Genomic DNA, 23,922 nt, shown 5'->3' on the forward strand with positions numbered 1-23,922 from the left:
TGTATGTTCTGCAACTTACTCTCAAATGACTCAGGAAAAATGTGTGTGTGTGTCCATGCGTCCGTCCGTCTACACACACACACACACACACACACACACACACACACACACACACACACACACACACACACACACACACCTGGATCCAGTGTGACAGATGGAAAAAAGTGTGTGTGTGTGTGTCCATGTGTCCGTCCGTCTACACACACACACACACACACCTGGATCCAGTGTGACAGATGGAACAGAACATTTTGTAATAGGTGAATCCAGGTAAACAATACACGGGTGTTCTTTGGACCTATCTTGTAACTTTTCATCTTTAAAGTTGTTTTCAAATACAAAGTAAAAAAAAAAAAAGAAAAAGAAACCACCAGTATTTTAAGAGGAATGCCAAGCAGTATGCAATCCGAAATCAAGTCACCCTTAAAATAAAAAACAAACAGGTGACAAACTAAAGGCTAGCTGTAGGCTTCTTTCTATAGGAATAACTGCATCTCTGGGCTTAAAGTTAATTCTAGGCATCTTGGGGTCAACCAATAAACTTGCTTTGAATCAAAAATTAAAATTATTAAAAAAATTCGTCTGAAACTGCTGCCAACAGAGGGTCTTGGTGAGGCCTTGTGAGGCAGGCAGCATCCTGCCTTGAATCTGGGTCAGCCTAGTTGGCTTGCTTGATGGACACACGCAGTGGAACGGATGCACCCAGAATTCCAAGACCAGGTCAGGAGGACCTGTGGCTTCTGCCTGGGCAGCCAGGATGCTCGCCATGGGCCCCAGCGGGAAGCCCAAGCCACAGGGAGGCACCTGAGGGGTCAAAGTCCTCACTAGAGCCCCCCCCCAATCTGGTATCATCTGAAAAAGGGGGATCCAGAGAAGCTCAGACTTGAAAACAGAAATCTCTCCAGGGGCCCAGGCCAGGGAGAGCAGCCTGAATGGGATTCAGTATTACCCTTTGATGGAGAATAAAACGGGAAGTGGTAGAAAATACCTCCAGTCTTTCTTGGCAGGTGGAATCTTCTGCTTTGTTGTGTGATGTAGGAACCAAGGCTGGCCTGCCCTGAGGGGGGGTCTGCCCTGCTGGACTGGGAGCAGCCTCGGTAAACACTTGCTGAAGGGGACTGGCAGAGGGAAGGATGAGTTTCTTCCAGCTTCTACTCTGACAGGGCCTCGGTGGCCCAACCTGCACTTTGTCTCCCCATCCGCATGTGTCCTGGTGACTGGGGTTCTCTGTCCCAGCGTTAGAACCCTCCCCCAGAGCCTGCAATGATGGGGGACACAGGGGTGGCTGAGCTGGTCAGCCCGAGACCAGCTAGCTCCACAGCACCCCAGGGAGACGAGAGATGAGGGGTGGGACTCTGGCTCCCCCACCCCTCTGGCTCTCCTAATGAAGTGGTCTCACCCCAATCCCAGCAGCTCCCACGGTTCCACCATCTCAGACAATCTGACTTACAATAGTGACTTTATTTTTAACATATTTAATTACAGACATAAAATAGCTGGGGAATGGGGTGAGCCCCAGCCTAGCCCCGCCCTGGGGCTGCCAGGAGTGGGGGTGCAGGTGAGGCCTCCCTGATGACCCTCCTTCAGGGGGTCTTCCTATGGCGGGGCCCTATTGCTTTAGCAGGGGAGGAGCCATGCAAACAAGGGGGCGGGGAAGCCTCTGAGCCCCGCCCCACCCGCAGCTGGCCTCCCTCCAGAATGCCCAGTCGGTGCCCCACCCTCAGCCTCTCCACCTCCTTCTTTGTCCAGGGAGCAGACTGTCTGGCCAGCCCCCACCCCCTCTGCAAACCTAAAGGGGAATAAATACAAATTTTACAAAGTAAAAGGGGGTCCAACGTTGCCCTCGGCCGGGCCTGGGGTCGGATGGGGAGCAGGGCCCTGCCACGTGGGCCTCACATCATCCCTAACTGCAGCAGCGTACTGGCGTAGGCCATGGGCTTGACGTCGGGGTGAGGCTGTGAAACGAGAGGCACCAGGTCAGGCAGACAGGAGCGTGCTGGCTCGGGGGAGCGGGGTCTTCTGAGCACCAGGTGCAGAAACCAGCCCCACCTCTGAGAGCTGTGTCCCCCACTCCTCTTGACCAGCCTCTTCCTCCGAGGCCGGGGAAAACAGGGGACACGGGGAGGGGATGGGGGACGGGGGGATGGAGGGGGTGACTCACCACTGCTGTGAACTGGTGGAACTGGGGCCGCAGGTCAGAGCCCCGGAGGTGGATGTAAGCGGCTTTGTTCCCCATCTGGTCGCTGCAGGGACAGGGGTAAAGTAGTGAGTGGGGGTCAGGCAGGGGCAGGGGCAGGGTGGGGCGAAGAGGAGGAGAACCCGGGAGCAGGAGGGGGAGGAGCCCCAGGCAGAGAGGCTCACTGAGGAAGAGAATCCAGGTGGAAGAGGGGCCCAGGCAGGAGCAGGGATGAGTGAAGACAGCAATGTGGGAGCGGGGGGGGGGGGGGGAGGAGGCCTGGGAAGCAGAGGCCCTCCTGATGGGATGGGTACAGGCAGCCCCACAAAGGCAGGACTCTTGCCAAAACCTGGTCTCTCATCTGACCTAGCCCTGGCTCTAACCAACAGGAAGCACAGGAGACAGAGGAACATGGTGGCCTGGGGATGGAATCAGCCTCGTCCAGAGCACAAGAGAGTCCAGTTTCTTCAACCAAAACAAGATGGAGGAAAGAGGGACAGGAAACTTGAAGATAAGGAGAATGATAACATGGACCTTGTTTGAGTCCGACTTAGAAGAAATCAACCAAAAAGATATGAGAGACGGGGGAAATGGAACTCTGGCTGGGTTCGGGGTATCACTTTTGAAGGTATGATAGTAGTTATGTACAGAAAGGAAGACACACTGGGGCATCAGTGGACAGAAGGGATGATGCCTGGGGTTTGCTTTAAAACAGCCCGGGGTGGGGGTGGTTAGAGACAAAGGGCTGGTAACTGTTGAACCTGGGTGATGGGTATGTGGGTGTTTGTTTTACTAATTTATCTACTCTTCTGTATCTTTGGAATTTTCTATCATAAAAAGTTAAAAAAAGAAAACCAGTGGGCCGGGAAGAGAGGCCCAGATGGGCGGGGGAAGTGGGGACGTACCAGTAGTTGGGGGCAGAGAAGACGGTGACACAGCGGCCACTGTGTGCCACCTCATAGCCCTCGGCCTTGACCTCGTGGCTGCGGATGATGTAGTCCAGGTGGTTGTCCTCCAGGAAGGCCTTGGTGACATCGGGCCCGAACTGGCAGCTCACGCCCCGCTTGCTGACGGAGCGCCCGTTCTAGGGAGAGAGAGAGCTCAGGGTGCCTGCTGCTCCCCTAACCCCGCCCCCTCCACCCCACCACACCCGTCAGCCACACCCCCCAGGCAGACTGACCTGCGGCTGTGGGTCCGACCAGAGCAGGTCACACATGGGACCTGGAGGGGAGCAGAGGGGAACGTCAGGGACCACTCATCTCCCTGGACACGTGCTCACAGGTCACCTACTAGGCTGCCCCACAGCACACCCTGGGTGAGGACTGGGCAGGGGAGGGGACATCCACGGTGGAGCGGCACGGGGCACATGAGACGGGATGCTGAGCTGGCCATAGGCCTCCCTGCTGCCCTCCCCTCCAGAACCCATGTGATCCATTATGGTCTCGAAGGTGGAGGGAAATCTTATCCTTGCAATTCAGACCAGGGACTTCTCTTGCTCCCGCTGCCCTAGGAACAAAGACCAAGCTTCTCATCCACACTCGTGAGGCTCAGCAGGGTCTGGCCTCACCCACCGCTTTAAAGCATGCCCCCGCTCTGCCCCTGCGCTGGCCTGGCTGCTCTCCTGCCGGGTCAGCTCTCACATGCTGTCCCCAGAGAGGCCCTCCCACCGCTCCTGAACCCACCACCCTATCCACACCCTCTTCCCACAACCATGTGCGAAACACTGCAACCTGTCCCCATCATACCACTCCAGAGACTCATAAATGAAAGAAGACTGACTGCTGGGGACACTCATGCTCCCTGGCCAGCGTGGCCCCTGAGGGAGGTACACTGACCCAAGTTATAGGTGAGGAAACTGAGGCTCAGCCTGGCTATCCCTTGCCAAGGCCACAAAGCCTGTCTGGGGCAGGGCTGGGGTCACAGCTCAGAACGGGGAACCAGGGCTGCTCCTCTCCACAGGAGACCCCGAGGCCCTGGGACGGAGGAACTGTCACCGACCCGCCCTGGTCACCTGAATCTGGGGGCTGCCGATTCCGCTCGATCTTCCTGATGTCGTCCAGGGTGACGCCGTCTTCACTGAACAAGCCCCCGTGCATGATCTAGGGTCGAGGTGGGGCAGCAGTGTGAGGGGAGGGGCCGGCCCCACCCCTGCCCTCCACTGGTTTCACCAGCAGTTCCACCCATGAGTGGCGGCGGGGCAGGCAGGGGAGCCTTCCTCACCAGCACTTTGCCATTGATGCACTGGGCCAGTGGGAGCCACTCAAACACCTCACTGAAGAGCTCATACATCTGGGCTGTGTACTTGGCCTTCACCTCACCCTCGAAGCCATAGATCTGATTCATGTTGTCCGTCTCATGGTTGCCTGGCCGACAGCAGAAAGAAGGGAAACCTCAACCCCTGCCTCCTGGGTGCCCTCGGGCTCAGGCCCGGGCGGGGTGGACTGCCCGGAGGCCCCAAGCCAAAGACAGTCATGCAGCAGCTCGCTGATCCCTTCTAGAAACCAACCAGACACTGTTCTCAGTCCCCCTTCTAGAGGGGTGAACAGGCTGAGAAGATGCCCAGGCATGGGGCCACAAGACCCAGACTGTGCTGGTCACCGTGGAGTGGCTGAGGCTGGGGTTCAGCCCTGGCCCCAACCCCAAGTGACTAAGAGGCAGATCTCTTGCCCCTGAGAGCCTCAGGCTCCTTCTTAAAGGACCTGCCAGAAATTTCAGGCTGGAAGGACCAAGGAGGGGGAGGTCTGGACAGAAAAGGGGCCCCTGCAGAGCGCCTATGGGCCGGCCTTCCGCCATGCTTCTTTCCCCACACACAATCTTCCCCTTCCCTCCCGGGGCTTGGGGGAGGCAGGGCAGCTGCTGGGCCCCCCATCTGCTAAGTCCAGACTGTCTGACTACTCAGCCAGCGCCAGCCCTCTGCCGCCGCCTACAATGAGGCTTGAGAGCAGGTGCTCATCTCACATCTGCCACGTGCCAAGTCTGCTGTGAGAACTCCCTGGACCTGGCTGTGAACCTCGCCAGTGTCAGCACTCATGCCCCTGGGAACCCCTGACCCAGCCCACTGCCCTCGCTCCCTCCTGGGTCTCCTCCTGCTCATCCTCCCACCCCCTAGCGGGCAGGCCCTCCCCCAGTGGCCATGCTCCCCAGTGAGCTCACCCTGCCTGATACCCCATGTCTGCTGAGGACCCCACAATTTACAGCCCAGACATCTCCTCTTAGTCTCACAACCACATCCAGGGCCAAGCTCCCCATCTTCCAGGCTACACCCTGCTTTCCCATCCCCTCATGTGTCAGTGGCAGCCCCAGCCCTCCAGATGCTCCAGCCAAAACCATGGAGCACCCAGCTCTGGCTCCTTCTTTCTCTCACACCAGTATCTAGCCCACTGGCAAATGCTCTGGGTGCTACTTTGCAAAGAGAGCCCCAATCTAACCACTGTCCCTACCCAGGTCCAGCCAGCAACAGTTTCCCTGCTCCCACTCTCAGCCCTTGGTCTGTTTCCCATCCAGAGGCCATGTTAACGTCGGTCAGCCCCTGCCCCTCCTCTGCTCAGAGCCCTCCCATAACCAAAGTCCTCAGCAGGGCCCACGGGGCCCCATCAACATATGATGCCACTGTGCAGTGCACAACCTGCCTGACCTGATAGGGCAGCCCTGTGCGCAATCTCAGTGAAGGCACAAAATAAACACAGGTGCAACCCCTACCCCTGCTTTACAGATAAGACATTGGAGGCTCACAGAGGAGAACGTGAGCGCCCTGCCTATGCTGTCCCCAGACCCTGCCACCTTCCGGCTCACCTCGAAGTAGGTGAAAGTAATCTGGGTAAAGGAGTTTAAAGCCGAAAAGGGTGAGGATCACTTCTACGGAGAAGGAGCCACGGTCCACGAAGTCACCATTAAATATCTGCCCTGCTAAGGAAAACAAGATGAGGGGAGAGGGGTGCCTCTCTGCATTCTGGGGCTCCTGTCAGCAGGGCTCCGGGCATCTAGGCTTTCGTCTCTGCTCTCTGTGTGGGTCTGGCCCAGTAGCCTGGCCTCTCTGAGCCTCAGCAGGATGGTACTGATGTCCTCAACCTCGTCTGTTTCTCAGGGAATCTGACAGTGGAGGAAGAGATCCCAGGTGGTCAGCCGGCTTCAGCTCCCCGCCAAGTACAGGCCCAAAGCCACAGGGGAAATAGGACCCGGGCCCTCCCACTGGTCACTGCACAGGCCCGGAGGCCCCTCAATGATCACATCAGCAAAAACTTATACAGCCTGGATCGTGGGCTACTGAGCACCTCACACGTATTAACGCATCACTCCTCTCAGCAGCCAGACAAGGCAGGCCCATTTCACGATGACTGATCCTCATTTTACAAATGACCCTGAGGAGCTTAGAGGTGAAGTCGCCTGCCACAGTCACAGCTAGAGAGTGAAGCCAGGTGTGGGCAGCGCCGGGTGCTGCACGTATGTGCTCCTGTATCATGCATATCCAGCCCCGTTTAAGTCAAGGAGAAGCCGGCGCTTAAGACACAGGGGCCACCCGCCCTGGCCTGTCTGACCCCGGAGCACAAGGCCGCCAACAGCTCCACCTGTTCTTGGTGGCTAAGCAAGTGCTCAGGCGTCTCCATTCACAGGTTCACGCCTTTTTCTCAGGCTGGGGTTCCTCTCCCTCCTGTACCCCAAACCCGGGAAGAGGGGCAGGGGAGGGGCCTGCTCTGCCGAGAGGAAGGATACGTAGGGGTTGGTCTCCGAGGGTAAACCGTTGAGCTCAAATATGTTGAGGAGGTCATAGAACTGGCCATGGGTGTCCCCGCACACTGTAATCTTCTCTGTCTGGAAGAAAAGAGGCCACCGGAGAGGGAGGGGCCCAGAGAGAGATGTGGGGAGGGGGTAGAAGTGAGGGGAGGGGTAAGAGGTCACAGCAGACCAAGAAGAACCATGCAAAAGACACAGGCAGGGGACACAGAAATGAAGAGGGGCAGGGAAGGACAGCCAAGAGGAAAGACACAGGGTGGGGGAGGAGAGGAGACGTCAGGGAGAGAGAGAGAGGCAGACCAAGCCAGGGGGGTCCATGAGTTTCTGAGCTCCGTGGCCCCTTCCCAGCCAGGGAGCCACCCACCCCCCGGCCCATCCACACACCGCCCCCCGGCGCGCACCTCTTTGAGTGTGGTCTCCACGAGTGTGCTCAGCTTAGAGAGGACCTCTTTGACCTGTACCAGGATCTGGAAGGCAGGGCAGGCTGTGAGTGGGGCCGGCTGCCCACCCTGGCCCCAGAGAGACTGGACTGGCCAGGAGGTGCTGGGGACGGGTGGGGAGAGGAGGGGAACGGGCAGGGGAGGCCTGGCCAAGCAGGTGCTGGCCGGGAACAGAGGTGGCTCCCCAGCTATGACCCGAGTGGCCTACGTGGCATTTAAACATCAGGATTATTTCATGTGAAAACCTAGATTCTTGGTTTCTCTTCAAACAATCAGCATCACAAAGAAATACACAACGGATGAACCCAGAAGTGGACCATTTTATACAACTGGCTTGGAAACGTCTAAGTGTCAATGTCACAAAAGAGCCTCCCCCAAAGGCATGAGACTGTTCTAGATGAAAAGAGGTAAAAAGGCCGGTCATGTGCAGTAACTGATCCTTCAGTGGATTCCGGATTTTTAAAAAACAGCTAAAAAGAATGGTTTTGGGAAAATTAAAATATCTGTCTGGAAATGTAGATAGAATTAATTCCTACAGATTGAAGATGACCTTGACAATGTCATGTATATCTGACAATGTTTGCTGATTCATCAACAGCCTTGTGGACTGTCTGCATTAGTCAGTATTATCACATCAATGCTAAATTCATAAGATGGGACGACTGAACTGTAGTCATGCAGAATTTCCTGTTTTTAGGAGATAACAGGTTATGATGCAACTTATTCTCAAATGGTTCAAACAAAAAGAAAGAAAAAAGTGTTTGTGTATACACATACGCATATATATAGAAGGATAGCATAAATGTCAACATGTTAACAACCGGTGAATCTAGGGGGCATGGATGTAATTCACTGTACTGTTCTTTTGACTTTTCTGCAGGTTTGACAATTTTCAAAATAAAAAGTTGGGAAAAGAGTGTTTTAAAAAAAAAGGTAGGAGATATCTACTTCCAGTCAGAATGTGGAAAGTTATAAAAGACCGTTGCTCTTGCCCTAAGGATGAGAACAAGCCTACAAAACAAAACCAAAAGACCAAAACCAAACAAACAAAATCCTGAAACATCTGAGAGCCAAGGATGCAAATAAACCTAAATTAATCAAACTGCAAAGTGCAGTGACGCTGACAAGCCCCGCCCTGGGAGAAAGAGACTGTGACCACGTTCCTCCGGGCAGCGCAGAAAGACAAGATCCGCCAAGGCCAATGAGGGGAAGCGGGCAAAACCCTCATGCCTGTGTGGGCCGCTGTGGCAGACAGGGCCCCAGGGAGCCTGGCGCAGAAGGCCTCTGCCCTCGCCTGCCGATCCTCACATGGCCACACAGGAGAGGTGCAAGGCGGCGTGGTGGAGAGAGGCCTCCGAAGCACAAAAGTAGGGGCAAGACTGGAGAGCAGAGGACTCCCCAGAAACCCCCAAATCTGGCGGTGGGGCTTTCATACAGTTCTCCAAAAGCTGAAGACTTTACAGTGTAAAGACACCCCTGGATTTGCCAGAGTCCTGATTCCACCCTGAAAACATCTGAAGCCAGTGGTGTACTAAGTCCAACAAGAGCTGCCCCTAAACTACAGATGAGGTAGACACTGCCCCTCACATGAGCAGCCCAACAGAACTGGGTCCTGCATTATCTGCAGAAAAGTTTTATTTGTCTCGGCCACTACTGTTCTTTTACACAAAATGTCTGGCATTCAATAAAAAATTATAAGACACGATGAGTAGACAACAGAAGCAAACCCAGAGATGACCCAGATGGTGGAATATCCAGACAGAGACTTTAAAATAACTATGAAAAATGTGTGAAAGGATCTAGCAGAAAAGGTAAATGACATGCATGAACATATGGGGCAGAGAGATGAAAGCTATTAAAAAAAATAACCCAATGGAAATGCCAGGAATAAAGACTCCATCTGCGCGGTGCCGGCGCACCACCAGCTCAGCAAGTGTCCACCACCATTCCCACCCAGCTCCTCGCGTGGCCCTTTGTAGCGGGGTCCAGGCACAGCGAGCACGGCGATGCGATCCCGGGTGTGCAGACCTGACGGGGGCGTTACCTGGTAGGCGCACTTCCGGTGCAGTTTCTTCTGGTCCTTATACCACTGCATGAGCTCCTTCATGAAGGTGATTGTCACTTTGCCGTCCTCAAGCTTGGGCCCACTGTACTCGTCCTCGATGGCTGGCGTGTGAATGGGGAGAGGGGGCGAGAGTCAGTGGCCACGGCCACTGTGAGGGTGGGAAGTGGGGCCTGGCTCCCAGGCACGGGGCAGACACGGCTCTGGACACACAGGTTGAGAGAGGGGCAGAGTGAGAGATTCTACTCCCCGGCCAGTCCTCTCTAGGCCCACTCCTTCCGTTCAGGTTGGCTCAGACGCCCTCTCCCTGACCTCCCCAGGTATCGTGTCCCGCTCCCTCCTGCACCCCGTCTCCCTGACCTGACGTGATAGCACTTAACACTGCTGACTGACTAGTTAATCCCTCCTCCTCACAACACCACCTGATCCACCAGGGCAGGGGCCGTCTTGTTCCCAGCTATACCCCCAGTGCCTAGAACAGTGTCTGGGACCCAGCAGGTGCCCAGTAATCATCTGTGGAATGAATGACAGAATCATCTGAGCGCCTAGAGGACCTCCGGACAGATCAGACCCAGGAGGCCCGTGACGGGTGGGTGCTCCTGTGGGGCGCAGCATGGGTACTACGGCAGGGGAGCTCACCCCAACCTGGGACCTCCACCCCAACTCTGGACTGTGGGGTCCCCAGGAGGGCAGGCGGAGGAGCAACAGACAGTGTGTGGGGACAAGGACCAGAGGCTGCCCCCCAAGCCCCGCCCCCTGCCCTGCCCTGGTGTGCACAGGGAATGGAGGGCCCAGGCAAGGACATGGAATGTTCTGGGCAGCATGGCAGGCACTCAGGCCCTACTCACTCATGCTCTCGATGTCGAGTGAGTCCACGACAGAGCGCTTGTGCTCGTCACCTGCGATGGCACGCTCGAAGGCCTTCTGCTTCACGATCTTGTTGCACTCCTGGTACTTCATCTTGGCATCCTTGTCGTGGGGCTTCACCTTCACCACCTGGGCGCATGGGCGGAAGGGAGGACAGGAGGGAGGGAAACAGGCATCAAGGCTCAGGCCGAGGTGGGGGGCAGAGTAGCCATCAGGAGGCGGGGACACCGCGGCTGCCCTCGGCTGGCCCGGCCCCAGGCTCCATGAACTGAAACCGCGCGCCAAGGCCGCGGTGCACGAGGGCTGCAAGCCTGGACCTGCTTCACCTCCCGGCCTGTTTCTGCCTCCCTGAACTGGGCCTAACAGAGCTGCCCACGGGGGCGGGGGTTTGTGTGTCAACGAGTTAACTCACACAGATGCGCTTATAAACCTCAGCTCTGACTACTGTTAAAATAAAACCACCCCATTGGAGGGTCAGGCCCAGCTTCATGTCCTCATTGGAACCAGGGCGGGCAGGCTTGAGAGCAGATGGTGGGCCGATCCAGTCATGATTAACAGCCCAGACTCATATGAAGACCCAACGACTTGCTCGATAACCCAGACTCCCTGAGCCTCAGTTTCCTCAGCTTGAGGACAGGGGAGACGACAGGTTCCGCCAACAGGGCTGTTGGGGACAATAAGTAATGGACATGGGGACTGGCGGGCAGCCCGGGCTGGTAGGCAGCAGCTGGCACCGAAGGTGACACGTGCCCTGTTCAACCTTGGGCTCTGGGGAGACCCACAATAGATGAGTTCTCTCAGTTTTCCCTTCTGCAGGGAGGTGGAGACTGGGGGTCACAGACCCAGGTCACTTGGGTTCAAATCTCACCTCCACCAACCATCAGCTGAGTACCCTTGGGTAAGTGAGCTTGCCTGTGTGACTCAGTTTCCTCCTCTGCAAGGTGGAGGTGACAGAGTACCCACCTCGGAGGGCTGCTGGGAGGACCACGAGTGAGGAAGCATGCGCAGTGGTCAGGTAATAGTAAGCCACGGAAGCGTAGGCTACTCTTCGTGGCCCCTCTCATGGGCTGCTGTGCTGACTAAATGAAATCGTATGCAAAGAGCACGGGACACGTGGCTTTGGGACACACTTCGTTCTCAGTAAAAGCAGCCTGTCCTCTCCCCTCTCCCTATCTTCTATCCCGCTTCCTACAAAACTCTGATCTTCCAAGCTAAAGAGCAGCCAAGGCTGGATTCAGATCCCGGCTCTGCCACTAACTTGCTGTATGACCTTGGGCAAGTGAGTTCACCCCTCTGAGCCTGGGTTTAGTTATCTGTAACTGTTACTGTAATTATCAGTGGACCCTACCCGACCAGCCTACCCTGCTGGCCTCCCCGGGAGTGGGCCCCCACAGCTCCTGCGCCGGGGGGCAGAATGGCGGGTGCCAGGGCTGACCCTCAAGGGCAGGGATGCCCCCTGGTGGAATGCCTGGCAGGGTGAGTCAGAAGCCTGGGCAAGGGGACTCACTGGCTCCTGAGGTCAGTGTGGCTCACCCCCTGGGAATGGGTGTGCAGACCAGGTTGGGGGGCAGGGAGCTGGTTCAGGCAGGCTCAGGCTAGGGCATCCTGCCAGGCGGCTCCACCTGGGGTAGGGGTGCAGTATAAGGCTTGGGAGAAAGGCAGCACCAGACATTGCCTGGAGTCCTTTCCGACACAGAGAGGTTATGAGTCCACACCCCAAGATAAAGTCCAAAGTACCACTTGGCCTGGCCCATGAGAGCCCGCCCACCCCTTCACTTTCTCTGTTTGCCCAGCACTCACAGCCAGACCAAACACAAAGTCCCCACATGTGCCGGCTCCCTCTCACCTCCAGCCCTTGTACAGGCAGTCCCCCGGGCCCAGAACTCCTCACTCCTACCTCCAACTCCTTTCTAGCTCCTCCTCCTTCTTCTCCTCCTCCAGGTCTCAGCTCCACCAACCCCTCCCCAAGGAACAACCCTCCCCCAACCCTCAGGCTGGGTCAGGCACCGCCTCTGGGCTCCCATAAGGCCCTTGGCTCCCCAGCCCCAGCCCTGAGCATGGCTGGAGCCAGGTCCTAGGAGGGTGGACGGATTGGACTGATGCGCCACTAAGCACTTCCTCTGAGCCCGGGCCCTGCTCTCAGGGAGCCCACGGGCTGAGCTGTGGATGGAGGCCAACACTGACAACGCAGCAGGAAAAGTAACAGCAGCAGCAACAAGAGCCCGCAGCTCAGTCTTCAAACACTTACTATATGCCCGTGTAAGCAATTAACTTGCTAGTCTACCCTCAAAGCAGCTCTGTGTGGTGTTATCACAATCTCCATTTGACAGATAAGGAAACTGAGGCCCAGACAGGTGAAGCCACTGACCCAAGAGATGAGGACTCAAGTTCTCTCCCTGCTTAAGATCCTGACTCTCACCACACACGCTGGGACTGCTCCCACCCTCCCCGCTGCCACCACTCCCACAGCACCCTCACACCCTCCAGGGAGATACTGTGGGCTGTGGTGCCAGTGCAGGCTCTGGGGCCAGGCCTTCCAGAGCAGGCAGCCCCACCTCTCCAGCATCCTTCAGCCTTCAGCAAGTGGGGAGGATGCCAGCGCCCGTGGGGAGGGCTGGTGTGCGAATTTAACATCAGGCCCACCACAGGGCCTAGCAGCGGGCCAGTGCCTGTCCCAGGGCCTGTGGCTGCCGCTGCTACTGTGACCAGCCACCTGGATGGGAAAGGGGAAGTGGCCCTGCCAGGCTCTCGCTCCTGGGGAAGGTCCTCTGCTCCAGACTGGAGGGGCCTGGGGGCTCCTTCAGGAGCTGAGGCCTCCTGGGTTAGAACTAATGCTAACTTTCCTTTAAAAAGTGGGATCTGGACTGTATCCGTGTCAGTGTCCTGACTGATATTAAAGTAGCGATGCCAGGTAGTCACTGGGGGAAACTGGGAGAGTAGGATCTCTGTATTACTTCTGGTAACTACGTGTGAAGCTACAATTCTTTCAAAATAAAAAGCTCCTCTAAAAAACTGGTATATTCAGCTGGGAGTATTCACGGGCAATAATTACAATGGCTCAAACGGAGGAAACAGTAATACAGGCTCCTAATTCCCACACGAAGCCATGCGTGTGTGTGGGAATGGGGAACTTTCTGGATTTCAGAAAGGTGATCCAGTGCACACACTCTGGGTTATGACACCCCCAGCAGAGTGGCACCTGGTAATCACATACCCTCCCGTTTCTGCAGCAAAACCTCCAGTCACACCACCTGGAAGCGATCAAGACCCTCAACAGCCTCCCGTTAATGAGTTCAGGTCAGATTTTGCCACCAAATTGCCTGAACTTAGTACCGACTGTTTCTCAGAACGGCTTGGGTTTAGAACTGAGGGTAGGGTCTGCAGACCAGCTGCAAAAGCTAGACCCCTCGCCGAGTGCTCCTGACCTCAGGGGACCCACATGACAATGTGTGGTAGGCCATTATGATTATTCACAATGTAGAGGTGATGACACTCGGCCCAGAGCGGCTGTGCCTGCCTGAGGCACACAGACAGCTGAGGAGAGCCTCCAGTGAACCCATTTAGGGGAAGGCACCCCAACATTCCTTTTATAATAAAACAGACAGGAGCACACTGCCTGCGCAAGGATTACGCCAAGAGATTCTGCCCGTTGCAAACGTCCAGTGGTCAGGACCCTGACTCTGGAACCAGGCTGTCATTTCCTGGCTGTGGGACCCTGGGGGAGTGACCTACTCCCTGGGCCTTGGTTTTCTCATCTGTAAACAAGGGATAACAACAGTCCCCACTGCGCAGGATTGTCATGGAGAGCCCGTGAGGTGTTACAACTGCACCCGGCCCAGGGCGGGCACTGCCTTGGGTGTCAGCGCGACCACTCCTGTCACTTTCACGTATCCATACCTTAGGTGTACTGGCGCCTGTACAGGCTCGCAAGGCAAAACGTATTTCTAACTGACTGCGCTGGACTATGCTGTAAGAAGAAACCCAAATGCAAACCGTATTACAAACCAAACCCAAAAAATCCCAGGGAGGGGTGGGGAGTGCAGAAGGGGTCCCCACATCCAGCCTGGGCCCACGAGACCACCTGTGTCCCAACCAGACAGGAAAGAATACAGCTGGGATCTTCCGCAAAGAGGACCCAATAAGGGGGCGGGGAATCCTGGAGCCACGGTCCCTCTGAAAGGATGAACTTGGAGCTGAGGCACGTTGGTGGGGGGATTCAACATGGACCCGCAGAGAGGGGAGACCAGCTCCTGTGGAGAGTCCGAGGCTTGGCCCTGGAGGGAGAGCAGAATGGAGAGACTCCGAGCTCCCCACCCCCTAACAAGGTCCGGTGTCCGCACACAGCCCTCCCTGTGGGCCGCAGGCTTGGCCCCAGACACCCCCAGGAGAAATCACACTCAGTACCGAGGAGGCCCTACTCTAAACACATTGCTCTCGATGAATCATCACAGGGACACTGAGGCAGGCTCTGCTATTCTGCTTCTACAGATGAGGACACTGAGGCTGGAGACCCAAAGCCCTCAGCTCAGAGCAGGGCATCCTGATGGTGGAACGGCGGGGAGCCTTCAGTCCCAGCACAGGTGACCTTCAGAATTTTTAACTATGACTCACAGTAAAAACATGTATTTTATCACACCCAATACACATCTGTGTTCACATAAGCAAAAAACATTTGTTCACAAATATATACATACTTTCTCCAAACAACGAACCATTGTTTTCTTCTCTGGTTTACTTGATGAACACAGAAGTGCTGGTCTCAAACCATCACACTGACTCCACGGCCCACTAACAGTTAGAAGCGTGGACTCTGGGTTCAAGTTACAGCTCAGCCACTTTTCTGCTGGGCAACCTTGGAGGGGGGACTTGCTCTCTCACAAAAGAGCTAGACTCACGGTGAGAGTGCACATGAGGAAACTGAGGCTGAGACAGGAAAGGCTTTCACCTGAGGGCTCTGGCTGCTGAGACACAGAGCCCTGAGCTCGTCTGTTTAACCAAGGTCATGTCTTGATTCCATCTCCAAGGATGCCATGATCTCAGAGCGGGCCTGGGCATGTCCTCTGTGAAACTCCAGCATGTCACAAGATAGCTCTGGATGGGGAGCCACCCCAGGGCCCAGCCCCTCTGCCCTGTACCCACAGAGCCCAATGAAACATGTCAGAAAGGACAGCCCTGCGGGGGAGTAGGTGGCCCAGGCAGGCAAGGGTCTCAGACTCATGCATGGACTCCTCAGTGCTGCTGGCAGAGCCCCCGTCAGGAAATGGGCCATGACCCAGCTCTCCATGGCATCCACAAGGCCTGGGATAAAGCTCAGATGTGGTATGTCCACCAGGTGGCTGGAACTGACCACGTCAGTCAGCCTCATGGCCCCAGTCTAGGCCAGAGCTGTGAGAAAATCCCCGTTCTTTACCCTGGGAAAAGACTCCCCTGCAGCCCTGGGAGTGGGAAAGACCCTGCCGCAGGCCTGTGCTGGGGGCTCCTCTCATCTTCTGCCCCCTCTTGTCTCCTCCAGGCACCCCCCACCCCGGAGACCTGCAGAAAAGCCCTGCCCCCATCCAACCCCGACTGCCCCTCTGGGTTACTCATTACTGAGCCTTCCAGCCCCAATGACCTTTACTCACACCACTTTGCCAGAGCCCCACAGTTGCCCAGGAGGTGGCCACTCCTCTTCTCACCATTCTCCAAATGAGGACACCAAGAGACAAAGGAGAGGCCCAGTGGGGAGTGGCTCAGGAGCCCAAACCTGTAAGGACTCTGCTGTGTTGCTCCTGCCCCCATCCCCCGGGGGATCACCCCAGCCCCTTCGCCTACTCTGCCTCTGTCTCTAACTTATCGCCTCCTCCAGGACTCTGGCCTCATCCTGACACAGGGGTCCTCTGGCCCAGGGCTTGGCTCAAGCCTGCACTTGGCTGGAAAGCCGTCCTCCTCTCCAGGCCAGCGGCCAGCCCCAGCGGTCTGACCTGGCTCCCTCCCGCTGCAGCCTGTGGCTCCCAGCATCCCTGCTGCCCCACCCTATACAACAGAGCTGCTTAGAGCGTATGATGAATGAAATGAAAGAAAGGATTGAGGGTGTATATGTGTACATGAGCGGCAGAAAAATAATTCATTTAACAAACACTAAGCCCCTGCCAGGTGCCAAGGACCATCCTAGTGAGTAGAACAAACAAGACCCCTCCTCTCAGGAGCTCCTCTCTAGAGTGGGAGAGATGGGGGCAGGAGAGCTGGGCTGTCACTTGCCTGATGCATATTGCTGGGCAGGTGACTTGAGCCCTCTGGGCCTCAGTCTCCTCATCTGCACAATGGGTGTGATCACATTTACTGTCTTGCAGGGCTGCCGTGTGAGACCCTCAGCCAGCTGACAAGAAAGGCATAGAGCAGGCCTGGCAGGAAGTCCTCACCACGGTCGCTATCATCAGAGCAGGTATGGCGACCAGAGTGGCAAATGAGCAAGCGAGCTGGCAAACTCTTGCCATCCCGAGGTCCCCTCTTTCATCACCTCATTCAAACACCCCCATTTGCTGTCCTTCTACAGCATATTGCCCTATTCCCTTTTCTCCCTGCAATGATTCTGTTTACCCTTCCGGTGACATAGGTGTGTTTTTTGCCCTCCTCCAAATGATAAGCTGTACCAGAGAAAGGACTGTGGCTCTAGTTCATCAACAGTAACAACAAGAATAATGGTAAGTTAATTAGTGCAGAACACTGACCACGTGCCAAGCGCTATTCTAAGTGCTTGAAAAGCAGGAAGTCATTTATCCTTTGCAGCAACCCTTAGAGGCAGGCCTTACAGGTCTCCCATTTCACAGATGCGAGAGAGGCACAGAGAAGTCAGGTAACTTGTCCAGGGTCACCAGGCAGGGATGGCTGAGCTGGGCGGCGAACCCAGGCAGCCTGCCGCAGGCTAGAGGGCCTCGCAAGCATTTGCTGGATGAGTGAGTGGTGAGTAAACGTGTGAACGGCCTCCTCACACCTTCCCCAACCTGCCCCATCCGGCCCTCGGCACCCACCCGGCACAGGTGCTGGGAGCTGGCCCACCCCCGAGGCCCAGCTCACCGTCTCGTAGTCACGCAGCGCAGCCCGGAACTTGCCCAGCGCCATGTTGCTGGCGGCCCGGCGGTAGTAGCCCTTGATGTACTTCTTGTCGATCTCGATGGCCCGCGTGGCGTCAGCCAGCGCATAGCCGTAGCACTCCGTGCGCAGGTAGGCCAGGCTGCGGTTGCCATAGTAGATGGCATTGCTGGGGTTCAGCTCGATGGCCTGGCTGTAGAACTTGATGGCGTTCTCGTAGTCCTTGGCTGTGAAGATAGAGGAGGAGGAAGAGGCAGCATGAGGCCGGGATGCCACGGCCCAGCAAGAATAGGCCCTGGGCTGGGTACTGGTCTAGTCTCCTCATTTATAGATGGGGAAACTGAGTCCATAGCTGAGCTCAGAAACATCCCTTCAGCCTGCCCCCTTCCCTGTCCTAACTGTTCCAGCCTAGCCCAGGTCTCATCTCAGCCCCAAATCCCTAGGTCCCCCAATCACTTCCACTCTCCCACCCACCCACCCATCACCACTGAAGGAGCCAAGCTGGGCAGTACTTCCGGCAGGACTGCAGGATGGTCTTATCTAATGTGCCCCATGGCCAAGGGAGGATTCGTTACTGAGTGCCAGACCTGAGATGTGAACCAGCAAATGTGAGTCTGCCCCGAGCCCCTTGGTTGTCCAGCTCCCCCAGAGCAAGTGAACAAGCCCAAAAGGGGGGTCTAGTAGAATAGGAAGTGGGGAAAGAAAAGGAACTACCTGAGTCTCAAAAGGGGGAAGTATCTGCAGAGACTCAAAGGAAATATCAAAGCAGACTAGAAGAGCATTCCTGGCAGAAGGAAGAGCAGGTGCAAAGGCCAGGCGTGGGGGCAGGGGCAGTGAGAAAGCATTATGTTCTAGGACCAGCGAGAGGGTGGTATGGCTGAGGTGGAGTGAGCTGGGGGAGTGTGGGAGATGAGGGAAGGAAGGCTGGCAGGACAGGATCCCAAAGACCACAGCCACAGCAGGGTGTGGGCATTGATGTTTTAAGTGTGGAGTGACAGCATTCGACATCTGGCTAAAGGGAAAAGGTCCATTTTATTTGAAATGAGCCAGAGAGGTCTTGTTCAGGTTCAAACGCTCAGTCTGTACCTGCAGAGCTGTCTTGGAGCCCTCCCATGTGGCCACCCAACAGGCAGGAGACCGAAGCGAGGTGTTCCCAAGCTGGGGGACCATGATGTGCCAGGTGCTGTGTGGGGCTCTTGGTACATGAGACCCTGCACTGAACCCTCACAGCAACCCTGAGAATGACTGCATTAGCCCCATTTTCCAGATGAGGGAGCTGAGGCTCTAAGAGGGAACCTCTGTCATGTGGCAAGTGATGGACAGGGATTCTGAGCCAGGCCAAGACCCAAGTCCTCCCAACCCCATCCTCTACACCAGGGGGCCCCTGGGTGGGAGCTTGGCAGAAGGGCAGACACAGACACAGGGGCAGGTAGCCTGGGCCCAACCCCTGGTTCCACACTCTGGGCTAAAGTTTCAGACAGTCCTTCTCCTGACACTCTGCCTACAATGAGAATTCCTCCCCTAATTCCCACTATACTTTTCTCCAGTCACCTGATAAACCATGACTTTCTTTTGTTTTGTTTGCTAATAACCCATCTTCCCAATTTGAACCTAAGCTCCGTAAGGGCAGGGGCCCTGTCTATCTTACTTCTCCGAACCCTTGCCCTGTCTGAGGATGCGGCAGCCCTGCTCTCCTGGGGCTCACAGTCCAGCTGGGGGTGGGGGCAGGTGACACAACACATACAGATCCGCCCCGGACAGGGATGCTCTGGAGTGTTTACAGCCGGGGCAGCCCAGAGGGGATCCCGGACCTGAGACCTGGAGGAGGAGAAAGAGTGAATCACGTGAAAAGAATGGAAGAAGAGGGTTCCAGGCTCCATGAATAGTTCTGGAAGGAAGGAAGGAAGGAAGCAAAGAGAGAAAGAGATGGATACACCAACACCAGAAAAAGGAGAAGCCAGGTGCTGGGAAATGGCCAGGATACTATAACAAAGATTCCTTCTGCAGGCTAACGTCTGGCAATCTTTCAAATGGCTCAGATGTCCCCTCCTTCAGGAAGCTGTCCTTGACACTCAGGCTGGGTCAGGTATCTCTCTCTGGGCTGCCCCAACCCCTGGATAGTAACTGTTCGGTGATGGTGATGGGTGTGTCCCCCAGGACGGTGAGCCCCAGAGGGCAGGCCCAGGACTTCCCAGAAACAAGCAAAGGCAGAACCAGGCAGCCCAAGTCTGACCAACCCTCCCTGGAATGCCAACACCTTCGAGGACTCCTTCCAGCCTCCTGGCTGTGTTCCAGAGGCCAGCTGGCCAGTGCTCTTGCTGGAGGAGGTGTTACTTGAGTGGCCCTCTGGCATGGGGTCGGAAGCCTGGTGTCTTTGAGTCTGACATCTGACCTTGGGCAGACAGCCTCCCTCCTCTGAACCTTGGCTTGCTCACCTGACATGCAGGACTCACAATCAGCCTCGCCTCATGGGGTGGTTGTGAGGGTTAAATGAACTCATGTATGAAATGTAGCTACAGCAGAAAAAGCAATCAGCAGATGCTTGTAAAAGAAGTGAATAAATGACTAAATGAAGGGAAGAGTACAGAGCAGAGGAAATGGGTGGGGCCGGTACTTCCTACCCAATAACACCAGATCCCAGCCCTACATGCTTTTCAAATATGTGCACATTTAATCCTCAAGGTAGTCCCCATTTTAGAGAGGAGGAAATTGAGGCACAGAGAGGTCAAGGTGTGCCCAGGGGTCACACAACAGGTGAGAAAGAAGCAAGATTTGAAACCAGGCAGCCTGAGCTCTTAACCATGTCTATAAACTCTTAGACCTGGAGGCCTCCCTGGGGTTAAAGAGAACCCCTCTCATTTTATAGGAGAGGGTGGGGGCCAATGAGGCCCAGAGAGAGGAGAAGAGAGCTGAACAACTTCGGGCACCAGGCTCTGCCACCCCAGGGCCTCTGGAACGGGCCCGAGCTCACAGACATGATCCAGGCATATGGCAGGGGCAGGTTGGGGGGGTCCTCTGAATCCATGGGGCCCCTCTTCTCCCACCAGGGCCAGGATGGCTCCAGGTAAAGCTCTGGGTAAGGACTCTGAACGTGGGAGCTGAGCACGTGGAGAGGAAGGGGGATATCCGGGCTCTGCTGCTCACACACTCTGACCTTGGGCAAGCGGTTTCACTTCTCTGAGCCTCAGCTTCCTCTATAAAGCAAACAGGGCTGCTCCTACTACCTCCTAGTGCCTGGGGGAGGATTAAACAAAGTGCTGTACCTGGCCACCACAGGGGCTCAATTAAGGCGAGCTGTAATTATTCTTTTTATTGCCATCCCCTCAGCCCTGGAGACTGGGGCTCTGTGCCTGCCTCTGCCTGCCACACAGCAAGGGGCCTGGACCAGAAGGGGCGTTCCCCTCAGTTCCAGCTCAATGCCAAGACCTCTGGCTATCTGCCCAGGCTCAGGGCTCATATGAGCCTTGATCCCAGGTCCTGAGATGGGGGGGGGCGCAAGGAGCCCCTCCCAATGCCTTACTGTTTCCCAGAATTCCCCTCACCTCAGCATCACCCCCCGATACTTGCTGCTGCTCTCAATGCTCATTTCATGAACAGCTCCCCCTTTCAGGTGTCCAGACTGGGTCCTGTCCTGGACACCTCCTGATCCTTCAACCCCCAAAGCCAGCAGCCACCATGTTCTGTCACATCAGCCTTCCTAGACATCTCTCAAATCTATTCTTTCACTTCCATCCCGAGAGTCCCTCCCTGCCCTGGTCTGGCCTTCCTCCACTCCTGCCCAGGTTCCCACCCCAGCCTCCTCCCCGATCTCCCAGCCTCCAGTTCTGCCCCTCCAGAGAGGTCTTTCTAAAGCACAAACCTGACCCTGTCCTTTCCCCACTCAGAACCATCCACAGCTGCCCAGAGAGCTCAAGCAGGAAGCTCAGGCTCCTCGCTGCAGCCTCACCATAAACTCCTCTCCTCTAACACTCCAGCCCCACTCACTTCCTCGGTGCCAGGCTCTGCTCACCTTTGGGCCTTTGCCATCCTGTTCTTTCTGCCTGGAGTTCCCTCCTCCCGCTCTCCAGGCGGCAGCTGTCGTTCTCCCTCTGAAACGTTTCTTGAGTCAGTTTCCGAGGTGGACAGCAGCTCCACCTCCCACCTGTCCATCATTCTTGTCTCCTCCCCGGTCTCCAGCCTTGCCCTTGTGTCCAATCACTGTGAGGCAGCTGGGGAATCTTCAAATGCTCATCAGACCATGCTGCTCCTCTCTTAAAACCTTCCATGGTTTCCTACCACCCTCAGGATGACTTCCACACTCCCTGACTGCCTGTAAGGCTCGACCTCCAGCATCGTCTCTTACCAGTCCCACCCCCTCCTTGCTGCTCCAGCCTGACCAAACTTTCCTACTCTTTCCACATGTCTGCTCCCAACAAAGGCCAACTTCCCACTAAGGCTCTAGATCCCTTCTACATCCAACTCTTCTCCAGGGCTCTGCTGCTGTTCAGTCTCCTCTCTCTCCTGCAGGATCAATTCTCTCTATTGGACCATACGCTTGGTCTCCTCCATCCTTAAAAAAAAAAGAAGCCCCCACCCGATTTCCCTACTCCCCCTTAGAGTCAAACTATTAGAAATCTTGTCAACTTATGCTGTCTCCACTCCCTCGTTTCCCATTTACTCTTCGGCGCCCTCTGAAGCACCTCTCTGGCTACCACCTGCATCATTCCCTAGAAATTGCTCTGATCAAGGTTACACTATTTTGTGGAGCCAAATCAATGGTCAATGCTCGGTGCTTGCCTTGGCAGCATCTGACCTAAGGCACAGCCCCTCCTTTTAGAAGCAGTCTTCTGTCAGCTTTCCAGACACCTTTCCTGATTTTCCTTTCACTTTACTGACCGCTCCTACTCAGCCTCTTCTGTTTCAAACATTAGAATTCCATGAGGTTCCGTCTTAGGCCCCTTCTCTTCCTGGGTAACCTCATCCATTCTCAGGGCATTCTAGTCCATCCATAAGCCTATCATGTCCAAATACCTCTCCTCAGAGTTCTAGACTGGCCCGTCTATCTACTTAATGTCTCCTCTTGGACAGTCGAGTCAAAGCCAAACTAGTCTTTGCAATGACTTTGAAACCCTAAATGATCTGGCCCCCATCCTAAACTCATCTTGTATCAGTCTCCCCGCTAATTCATTAAAATTCCAGCCAAGCCAGCCAGTCTCCTTTCATTTTCTACCTCAGGGCCTTTGCACATGCAGCTCCACCCACCTGGGACACTCCTTTCCAATTCTCCTTCTCAACTTAAATGCCTTCTTCTCAGTAAGGTCTTCCCTTAACATTCTCTCTAAAGTAGCTTTCAACTCTTACTCCCTACTTCACACCCCATTGGGGTTTTTTCAAAGGACACATCCCAGCTTATTAATATTTTATTATTTATTTGTGCATTGTCTCAAAGATTCTCCTGCTGAAGTACAAGCTATATAAGGACAGAGCCACATTTGTCTCATCCCTTGCTGTATCCCCAAAGTCTAGCACAGTCCTTAGCACCTAGCACGTGCTCAATAAACGTACTGAATAAACGCGCTGAATGAATGAATGAATGGGTGCCCCCACATCTTTACTTTCCCAAGAACCTAAGTCATACCATTCTTGGGATTGCATCACCTCTACTTCCAGAGCCTGCTCCTAACGTAACCCCGAACCTCCTACTTCCTTGCCCTCCCATCTAATGATCTATCTCCCATTCCCACGATTCCCTACTCTGTGGGGAGTCTTCCCCCACCCCCACTTGGTGTCTCTCCACTGGGGTCTCCCCACTTGGTAGCGCCATCACTCCTCCGCCCCATGTCACTACTTGGTAGCGCCCTCTTCAGGTCTCACGTTTGGTAGTGCCCACGTTACCGTCCCCCTTCCGCTTCACACTTGGTAGCGCCCTCCTCAGTCTCCCCACTTAGTAGCACCCGCTCGGTACGCCACTTCTAGGTACCACCCCTTCTCTCAGAAGCCCCCTCTGTCGCCCCTTGGTAGCGCCATCCTCGGCCTCCCCACGCCTGGTCACTTGGTAGTGCCTGCCCCGCGCCCAGGCTGCCGCTCCGCGTTGCCATGGTTCCACGCGGGCCCGGCACCCCTTGACCCGGGCCGCTCTCCACCCTCCCTTGCTCCCTCCAGGGCGGGCGCACCTTTGAAGTAGTCGTTGGCCTGCGTCTTGAGCTCCTCTGCCCGCTTTAGAGCGCCATCAGCCGGGGGCTCGTCCCGGGGGGGCTCAGCACACTCAGCCCGCTCGCCCTCCGCCATCGCCATGCCGCAAAGCGACCCCCACCCTGGCAACCGCCGCCAGCGGCACCCGGCCGAATCGTCGCGAAGGAGTGCCGAGTAGCCGCTGCTGCACAAGTGTCGTAAAGCGCGGGCCCCGAAGGCGCCCTTCGCGCGCCTGCGCGGAACCCTTTCCACATAGAGCGCGCGGAGGACAAGGTGACCAGAGGGCTCCCTGACGGCGCCCTTCCTAGAATGAGCCAATGGGGTAGGCGAAAAGGGGCGCGCGGGGAAAAGAGGCCCGGCGTGGCTCCCCCTCCCAAAGATACCATGTTCCGAGCCGTATAAAT

General features: G+C 55.8%; 1 protein-coding gene across 1 annotated transcript; it reads right to left on the minus strand.

The window, feature by feature from the left end:
• Positions 1-1,445: 1,445 nt before the first annotated feature.
• PPP5C (protein phosphatase 5 catalytic subunit) lies at positions 1,446-23,702 on the minus strand. The gene is made up of 13 exons (XM_006208533.4): positions 23,500-23,702; positions 17,333-17,574; positions 10,261-10,408; positions 9,395-9,516; positions 7,312-7,377; positions 6,890-6,988; positions 5,972-6,077; positions 4,400-4,542; positions 4,191-4,278; positions 3,360-3,400; positions 3,085-3,263; positions 2,165-2,246; positions 1,446-1,958 (listed from the first exon to the last, which is right to left on the minus strand). Exons 1-13 carry the CDS (start codon positions 23,618-23,620, stop codon positions 1,896-1,898), a joined length of 1,500 nt encoding a protein of 499 aa, XP_006208595.1. The 5' UTR covers positions 23,621-23,702; the 3' UTR covers positions 1,446-1,895.
• Positions 23,703-23,922: the final 220 nt, after the last annotated feature.

The sequence above is a fragment of the Vicugna pacos genome, chromosome 9 (genome assembly GCF_048564905.1).
Source record: "Vicugna pacos chromosome 9, VicPac4, whole genome shotgun sequence".
In the NCBI taxonomy this organism is placed as follows: Eukaryota; Metazoa; Chordata; class Mammalia; order Artiodactyla; family Camelidae; genus Vicugna; species Vicugna pacos.